The sequence below is a fragment of the Homalodisca vitripennis genome, unplaced genomic scaffold, assembly GCF_021130785.1.
Source record: "Homalodisca vitripennis isolate AUS2020 unplaced genomic scaffold, UT_GWSS_2.1 ScUCBcl_4859;HRSCAF=11282, whole genome shotgun sequence".
In the NCBI taxonomy this organism is placed as follows: domain Eukaryota; kingdom Metazoa; phylum Arthropoda; class Insecta; order Hemiptera; family Cicadellidae; genus Homalodisca; species Homalodisca vitripennis.
The window spans coordinates 1-10,243 of record NW_025780976.1 but is presented as its reverse complement, the minus strand read 5'-3'; the positions used below and the strand labels follow the sequence as shown (position 1 = coordinate 10,243).

The window sequence follows — 10,243 nt, the reverse complement described above, 5'->3', positions numbered from 1 at the left end:
AAACATTTGGTTCATGACAACATCACATATTTACTTCAAAACTGTATGCTCACTACTTATAAGACAAAACAAACAAGCACTAAAGCAAGTTTGATGGACTCCCTCATCAAATTTTTTGCTGAAGTACCTTTTTCTACAATTTTTATACACTACTAAAACTGTAATCTAGAAACAGGTAACAGTTACGCACAGCGTAAACAAAAGCAAGCCCTCTTCACTGATGCTAGAGCAAGTCACCTGACCTTTTTTTTATTCAAGGCCACTGGCTACCAAAATAAGAAAACAAACATAATATAAACTATACATAAATTGTAAGCAAGGCTATCGCATATCCAAATATGAGACATTTTATTTAACTATGCAGCTTGTAATCTCGATAAAAATGAGCATCCGTTCTATACGTACGTTGGGTCCGAAAGAATTAAAAGAGTATGGAATTGAAGTCATTAAAAGTCTTGTTTTAAATGTCACTTGTTATTAGATGTAAGACAAAACTTCTATTTCAAAATGGTTTTTAATAAACATTTCTAAAAATAATGTTGTATATAACATTTTTATATACTAAATGGTTACTGTATTACTATTACCAATTTAATATTACTATTACTGTATAAGTATTACCAAAAGTCATCATTAAAGTAATAGGAATGTTTAAGAAAATATGTAAAAAAGTAAAAAATCACTAGGTTAGTCACAATTTGTAGAATATATGGTAAATTTTAGCATGAGATATTTTGTAAGAAATATTTTGTAATAAAACAAGAACAATTTTCAAAAGATTAAAATATCCAAGATGTAGTGTGGGCGTCATGTCAGCTGGGATGCGCAGCAGATAAAATTTGTTCCTATACAGATAAGAATCGCTATCGCCATCTGGCATCTATTATCACAACCAGTAACACTGATCATAAAAACGTATGTGTAGTGACACACAAGGGGTATTCAAAAAGTAATGGGAATTTTTAAGTTTTATGGGTTTGGAAAGTCCGATTGTCAAAATTTTTTGTACTTGTTGATACTCTTACTCCTGAAGAATAATAAAATTTCCAGTTGTATTCATTTGTTAAATAAAATGGATCAAATTTTGTGTGAAAAGTGAAGTAAAGTGTAACAGTGTGGGAAATGTGAGGCCTATGGTAAGTGCTATGAGTAAAACAAGGGTTAAAAAGTAGTATACTCATGTCAAAGATGGCCATTTAGGCACTGAAGATTATTATCATATTTATTAACAGCCAATAATAAGAGTTGTAGAACTAATAGTGTACTTTAGTATACATCAGTTCAAAGGGTTAATTAATTCCATAAATCCTTCTTTTATGGTCAAGATGCTTGCCTTTTGTGACACGATTATAAACCTTAATACAGACAGTGAAAATTTAAGTGTGATGAGGGGATATCTAACACAGCTTAAAGAGTTTTTTAATAGCCTTATCTTGAAAAATATACCTACTTTTCAATTCAAGAATGTGTGCTTAGTTCTCAGTAGAAATAAAACTGGAATTTCTGCAGTATGTTTTGTAATAAAAATGCATAACAAAAATGTTAAACAATAGGCTATGTATTTTTCGTATATATTAGAGTAAGTGTAAAATTCCAAATCAAATAAAGTTATATTGTGAAAAGAATACTCTATTAAAAAATAACAATATATTCAACCATAGCTATAAAGATCCAAAAAAAGAAAAGAAAAATCTGTGGAAATGCAAATTTTTAGTGAAAACCCTAAAAACAAGCTACAGATTAAGGGACTATATGGAATTTTTATATTTATTGAAAATATATTCCTCATAAAATCAAAAACTATGAGTAATAAATTAAATATTTTTGTAAAACGTTTACCAAACTCATTATATTACACATAAATACCTATATGCATAGGTATTCAATAAATATTGAATAAAAAAAAATACTTGCTTGTTGGGACTCGAACCCGGATCTCTCACTTGCCAGGTGAGTGCACTACCACTTCCTGGCGCAGCAAGTACTTTAAGTGATTCATTATTTATTGAAATTAAATTAGGTTATTGCCATATATACAAATTTAATGTATACATACATATATAAAAAAACTGTACTGTACTGTGTGTATATTTATATATATATATATATATATATATATATATATATATATATATATATATATATTAAATTGTATAAATGGCAATTGCCTTTATTTAATTTCAATAAACATTGAATCGCAAAAAGTACTTGCTCCGCCGGGAGTCGAACCTGGATCTCTCACTTTCCGGGTGAATGTGCTACCATTACACCACAGAGCGCTTGCTTTTCCCCGATTCAATTATTTTTTGTATTTGGCCGTATCTGACACATATGAGTTTAAATAAGCAAACTAACATATGATCGGAAGACCAAATACCTGTCAAACGACTTTTATTTACATTAAATTGTATAAATGGCAATTGCCTTATTTAATTTCAATAAACATTGAATCGCAAAAAGTACTTGCTCCGCCGGGAGTCAAACCCGGATCTCTCACTTTCCGGGTGAATGTGCTACCATTACACCACAGAGCGCTTACTTTTCCCGATTCAATTATTTTTTGTATATATATATATTATATATGTAGTTTATAACTTTATGAATTCATGTTTATAAATATTATCCAGATATCTAGCCAATAAATAGTAATTTTATAAAAAACCAGATGCACTTCCATACAACACAGCTTTTTTATGCCCTTTTGAGATGCGCTTCACACTCTTCCAGGGTTAAACATGGAAAGTATATTTTGTAAAACGCTTTATCGACGACTATTTTTATGTTTACAAAGTTATAGGATTTATAAAGATTTTTAGGACAAGAACTCTCGTTCTATTTAAACCTTATAATTATAAAGCGACCTTAAAGTGATTCAGAGACAAAAGAAATATTCTGCAACTGTCTGCTCTGTGCTTCACCTGCCCTGTGTATTTCCTTAATAACTGGAATATTATTGTAGTACCACTTTCTTAGTTCTATGATTCTGCCTGCTTTGCGCTTCATCTACTCAGCTGTGTATTTCTTTAATAATTAGAATATTATTGTAGTACTACTTTCTTAGTTCTAAATGTTATATTCAGTTGTGCTGCACCTGTTTTTCCATATCTGAACTCAACACAAATGAAATAATTAGGTGGGATTAACCTGCACATCCCTAAGATTTCATTCAGTAGATGGAAAAAAAGTGTATTTTCTCAAATGCAGGAAAATAAATAGTCATGATACAATTTCATACAAATAACAATAGTATATTTAATAAAAAAATATAATTTTAACACTGTTTACTTATAGTAAAATATACAGTTGTATTTCACATTTGTACATATGCATAACATTAAATAATCCTATAACAGTATAATTCTTGTACAAAATAAATATTAGCAGTTACCAATTCAGCAATAACATGCTTACAAAAATGTGTTGGACTTTAGCTATTAATTCTAAGGGTTTACTATTTTGAGAATAAACGAATACTGTAGAGGTCGACATCACAGATACGGTCCCCAGCCAATGTACATCTGACACAAATTGTCAATGTTTGTGGCTTCAGCAATAAGAGTGCGCACTTGTCCCTCAACTGACAATGGAATTGATTGAGCTCTATTACGAGTTCGGACGATTCCTTGCAGTCTTGATTCGATGTTCTGGATATCTTCCAATGCCTGAAACAGTAATCCTTCGTGATATAAATCTTGTCTATGAACAGCAGCTGTTCACTTTTGCTTTACATTATAATGATCAAAATCTGTCTAAAAACAATCCGATATAAGGCAGTATCAAAGGACGTGACAAAATGTAATGAATGAGTTATCACACATATATGCAGATGGGACAGACTGTTAACCCCAAAATCAATACTGATCTTCCTTACACCAAAAGGACCTATGTACTATGTTTAAAGTCTCTAGGAAATTTCTATTACGAGTTATCACAAAGACAGACGGATAACGACACGACTTAGCCCTGTCATGTCCTTAATGAGAAGTAATAACCACTTGAATTCACTTGAAGTACCTTCAAAAAGCAATTAGGAAACATAGATAAAACCATATAACCCTTTAAGAAACAGGCAACAGTTTAGTGCTGTTATAAAAGTATCAAAGAGACTTAGGCAGCATTTTACTGCAACTAAATTTTAAGTTCTTTACAATCAGCCAGAATTCACAAAGACAAAAATTAACGTGAACAATGTTACAGAAATATCAGTTAGTTGTATAACTAGATGAAAGGTGTGTTTGATTTAAAAGTACTCATATTTGTATTAATATTTATACAAATTAAATCAAATACTATATGTAATATGTATTAACCTTTTCATGAAAAATTCAAACTTTAAATCTTGACTTGTCAAACGAACAGTGACTAGTCGTGTTTGCAGTCTTCTAATCAAACATTTAATAGTGGAAATGATTTAAAATATACCATCATCTATGTCGATTTTCATGGTTTTTAATTTGTTGTGTAGTTTTGTAATATACCAAAGTCATATGTTTTTATGTCTTTATTGTTGATGGAGAAAAACAAACGAAACCCATCGCTATACAATCTAGATGCCACACATCAGCAGATTTGGCTTTTATAAAAAGCAAAACCAACCAAATACATGCAAGAACAACAAACACGTGGTAGCTGTTTGCACTGTGTGACTATAGCGAACTCATCAAGGTGCAAACACTAATGACAGAGGAGCAACAAAGTGATGACATGTAGTAGAAAATGCCAGAACTATTTGTGCAATACGCAGTTGTCATAGGAATGCTTTTTGCGCAATATTATGTCAAAACTGTAAAGGGGTTAATCACATGAACATAACAGTGCCATTAGAGTACATTGTTACCAATGTTTAAAGATATTAAATATACATAGAGTAAAGAGATTATTGAGAAAAAATATAATAAATACATCACTTAATCCTTGATAGACAAATTAGGTATCACTGGTTTTGTTACTAAATTGCACATCTTTCATTTTAATATATACGTATTGTTATTTGAAATTGTACATGGCATAATTTTTTCACCATTATACTTAAGAAATATTTTAATGTGTAAAAAATTTCAATGGTGTAACAAACTGTTTAACTAATGTAATCTTATACCGATTTATGATATATTGGTCATCCTGTATTAATTATTTACCTTCTCATTGGTCATCTCAGCATTCTCATCACGAGCATTCTTGTCGGTATTCCAAGAGACAAGAGGATCATAACAGAATGGTCGTACGACTGACATGAGCTGATCTATTTGCTGTCTCATGACTCGTGTTGTGATCTCGCAAGAGTGACGATACAGTCCCTCCACTCCAGTAGGTCCCATGGCGTTCACCAAATTATGTGTCAACCGAAATGGAACTCGTTCTGGCCAATCAAATCGCTCACCCTTTAAACATAAAAAAAATTTAAAATCTATATGCATTTTCAATCCTGGTACGAATATGTAAATTATAAAAGAGGCAAATACTAAGCTATTAGTTCTAGAAAAAGTTTGGAGAAACAAAAATCAAAGATCATGCATTTTGTCCTATTTAATAATAGTTGACAAGGACACTTACAAATAAATAAAAATATTCATAGTAGTACAAGGGCTATCTAGAAAGTAACAAGACAATTTGAAATAAATAGTAACCAACTGAAATAAGAATACTTTATTACATGCATTAACAAACTTCTCTCTTAGGCTATTTTTCAATGTAATACCCATTCAAATTGACACATTTATCATAATTTGACACAAGTTTTCGATTTCAGTTTTGTAGAAATCTGCCACCTGAGATCTTAACAACTGATTAATGGCAGCGAGAAGTTCAGTGTCACTATCACAACACACTACATTGCGAGTCAAGTCTTCATTGCTGGAAAGAGGTGGTAATCGCTTGGTGCTAGATCTGGGCTATAGGGCGGATGATCAAACACTCCCCAATCAAAATCATCCAAGACTTGTCTTGTAGAATTGGCTGTATGGGGGCGTGCATTATCGTGAAAAATAAAATTTTTGAGTTAAATTTTCCCCTACGCTTGTTTTGTATTGCTCGCCGTAACTTCTGCAATGTTTCACAGTACCTCTCTGCGTTGACTGTCGATTCTCGTTCAAGGAAAAACCAGAATCACACTCTTAGCATCTCAAAACACAGTTGCCATAACTTTTCTCGCTGTCAGAGTTTAGAGACATTTTCTTGGTTTTTTTGGGAGAATGATTGGGCCCCCATTCCATAGACTGCACTTTTGCTTCACAATTGACATGCTTCATCCATGTTTGATCACCAGTAATAATACAATCGAGAAGTTCGTTTTCATGTTGGTTGTATTCTTCAAGGAAAGTTAAAGTGATGCAGCAAGTCTTTGTTTTTTGTGATCTTCGTAAGGATTTTTGGAACCCACCTGATACAAAATTTGGGGTATCCAAGCTTCCCTAAAACAATCATGAAGTAAACTGTGTGAAATGTTGTGAGAGTTCAATCATTGTGAAATGGCGATTTTCACGAACTTTGTCATGATTTTCAACATCAAATCTTCAGTCACTAGGCTAGGCCAACCGCTACGACTATCGTCATGAACATTGGTGTAGCAATTTTAAAAGTCAATACACCACTGCCTTACTCGGCTTTCACCCAAGAATTCAATTGCTCTGAACGCACTTCGCAGGTGGTGGGTTTTCAATTGCAGTAGACATTTTAATTAATCACAGTGAGAAACGTAAGAGATACAGCTTGATGCGTACTGAACTCCAGAGTGTTTTGACACGAAGATGGCGGTTGTAGCCCCACCCACTGCCGCACCATTCAAAAATTCTGTTAATTTCTGGATAGCCCTTGTATTAGAGTTTTCATCAACAATTATTTCTAGATACAAGCATGTCCAAAGTTTGACAATATCATTAAAACTATAAGCATTATGCTTGCTTCCACCAACCTTATTACAACTACAACTCTCTAATAATGAATGGTCAACTTCAAAAAAACGTAAATCACGCTCCATTACTGAACTGACACCATTGCCATTGGTTTCCCTAAATTAATTATAATTTGAAATAATCAATATAACATCATACACTTTGAAAATATAAAACTGTAAAAGAAGAAATTGTTAACTTATATTACAGTAGGTTATTGGCTAAAATGAATGGGACAAAGAACGAAACTTAAAATTGTTAATTTTGAGATTTCTGTACAATTCCTGGTATGTCAAACATGGCAATCATCATCAGAGTTGACTATTGAATGTTTCTCACAACAAAGAAGGAAGGTTTTAAATACATAGATACCTATCAAATCTTTCTTAATTGGGAACTGCAAAATAATAAATTTCTAATTAGTATTAGACAAAGAATTTTAAATGAACTAAGCAAACATTAATATTGCCCTGATTATTTGATCATGTTGTATCAGAGTTTGTGTACTTGTATTTTACACGAGACTAAAAATTAACTAATTTATTGAAAGCCATCCTTTCTTCGTGACTGATATGTAGGCAGTACAATAACGAAAATGTGTTATTTCAACAAATAAGAACAGAATTATAGTTAAAGAATAAATTGTTATTACAAAAATATTGGTATGTTACTTTATCACTGATTTTATGTACTGTTCAACAAATTTAGTGCTTATAATAATCAAGTGTGCGTAATTTACTCCAATTCCAACTTCAGTATTTTTATGCGTAGCAGTTCATTATAAATATTTTGTTTTAAAACTAGTATTTCCTAATGATGGTACACAATCACAATTACTGTTAAATCTTCAAGCAGTCTATTATATAGAAAGAATAACTTTAACTATAAAACTGTTCAATTCAACAATGTAAAAAATGTATAGGGTGGCCACTCAAAACCTTTTCTCAAATTTCCAGTTTTTCTCCTGTTTCTGTAAAAATTTCCGATTCTCTAGTCTATTTTCTAAAAAAATATTTACAACTTTAATACTGTGTTTAACCCTTATGCCGAACACAATAGTGACGGTTTTTGTCATCAGCAGTATTTGCAGGAAATGCCACAGGTGGCCTAACAAATTTTGTTTCTAATGGTATATGCAAGGAATTCTGTGATAATTCACCGCTAACAAGTATTTTGAGCTCCTTTGTTTATAATTTTGACTATCAATGTCTTGACATAACATCGTGTATACCTAATAATTTTCCTTCCAGTGATATTTGGAAAATACATATATACAGTTCGGAGAAACAAAGAGAACAGTAACTAATATAGTTCTATTGTGCGGCAGGCTGCAGCAGAGCATTTCAGTTCAAAACTACAATTTTGTCGGAATCTATTTATGTACAACTACACAAGTAAAACGTAAAGGTAAAATAAAAAATTAGCAATCATATGTTTACCACTGAGCAACCCTTGTCAGTTGCAGCCCTGGCTACAGTCCTGGGAAATTATCGTGGCTCTGAGTACATCCCACTGCCGACCAATATATGAAAAATGCATCAGAACAATATACGAAAAATGCATCAGAACAATATACGAAAAATGCATCAGAACAATATATGAAAAATGCATCAGAACAATATACGAAAAATGCATCAGAACAATATATGAAAAATGCATCAGAACAATATACGAAAAATGCATCAGAACAATACATGAAAAATGCATCAGAAAGTTATCTGCTAGGGAAGTTACTGAATTATGGTTAATTTGCAATATTTAGAATAAGTAGAGACTGGATCCGAACATTCCCTTCCATAGTTGCTCCCAGAATACAGGCATAATTAACGTAATCCGGCTCATAGATATTTTGTATTTTCTTTCAGATAGTAAAAGAATAGAATCACAACAACACAATATTACAAAGTAAATAAATACATGAAAGGCTGTGGTTTCCACCAGCCATTGTCTAACCAATGACGTTCTGATAACAAAACATGCCTGTGTGAGGAACTCAGCTAGTCGGCCATCTGCAGACTGTAACAATTTTAGTAGGTTTGGGTGTGATACCATGATTCACTTTCATTGTTTTAACCTATGTAATCGGTTATTATTATTTCATTTGATGTAATCAGAATGTTTGTGACATGCAATCGTTCACAGACTAAACTGAGACAATCTATAGGCCTAATTTGATAGTTTGATGGATCGCTATGTGATGGAGGGCTTAAGGCGAATAGGAGTACAAATAACCAAGATAAACTCTAATACACTAGTGGAGGCAACCTAGGATTCAAAAATCTACAAACAATATGGCAATATCATCACCCACATGTCATCGATCTTCATTCAGAGTTTCAAAAATTATTTAGTATAAAAAAATTATTTTTGGGATCAATCAACTCCTAATTCAAGGAGCTGTTAAATGATTTCTTTATTTCATAAGTTCTTAGAGGCAGAAAAACTGTTTTTTAATTTTCCCGATTCTACAGGGAGATTCCTGGCTTATTCCAGGTTGAGTGGCCACCCAGAATTTACCAAATTATTAGCTTGAATTGAAAAATACCTTATTGAAGAGACAATTGAAGTCAACATGGACTATGTCACCACAGGTAGAGTCCAGTAAGATGTTTCTCACCATGACGGTCACCCAGTCCCAGCATGAACCCCACGATGGACATGACGGATAGAGTGCGCACAAGACTGGTACGGGCGAGGGTACCAGCTGGTGGGGTGGCTGAATTGCCGTAAGTACCATTCCCGTAACACAGGTGGATGACATGGCAACAGCTTCATCAAGAACACTTCCCTTTTCTTGGTCAGTGGATCATTTCGGGCTGTACAAATATTTCTAGATTATAATTTCACCACCTCCATCTGCAGTTTATTTCAATTATTAACTAATGACAACAACTAAATCCCAGCTGACCAAAATAGAGGGAGGGTTAAAACTAACTTGGGTAAGGATTTTTCAGTTCTGAATTAATTTTTTTTGTTTACTTAAGACAAGAGCTGAGAAATCTCTTATTGCACTTAGTACTAAAAAGACCTTTACATTTCTGGTGTGACAGGATATTAGGTATGGGTAAGGTTGGGTTGCCTGCAATTCTCTGTTGAGAAGGGATAACAGACTGCATCTCAGCCATATCACCCTGGAAGAGGGAGATACCAGCCTCTGTTCCAGCCTCTCCAGTCAAAGCGGGGAGGGGATAGCACTCCCTCATGTGCTTTTGAACACTAAGGGAGCTCCATTCACTCCAACAGTCATCCTCTGCAGTAGACTAGACTTATCAATCCACCCGATTATTTTGATACTTGTAGTTAGTAGCCACTTCTGAACATCCTTAAGGTTGCTTATATATGTGACACATTTG

The 10,243-nt window shown here is 33.0% G+C and overlaps 1 protein-coding gene across 1 annotated transcript; it reads right to left on the bottom strand.

Moving 5' to 3' along the window:
* Positions 1-3,222: 3,222 nt before the first annotated feature.
* On the bottom strand, positions 3,223-10,093 carry LOC124373117 (serine/threonine-protein kinase atr-like). The gene is given in 6 exon segments (XM_046831508.1): positions 3,223-3,662; positions 5,139-5,381; positions 9,436-9,501; positions 9,503-9,583; positions 9,585-9,720; positions 10,002-10,093. Coding segments are annotated over 6 exon segments (792 nt in total). The 3' UTR covers positions 3,223-3,488.
* Between the last annotated feature and the right edge of the window lie 150 nt (positions 10,094-10,243).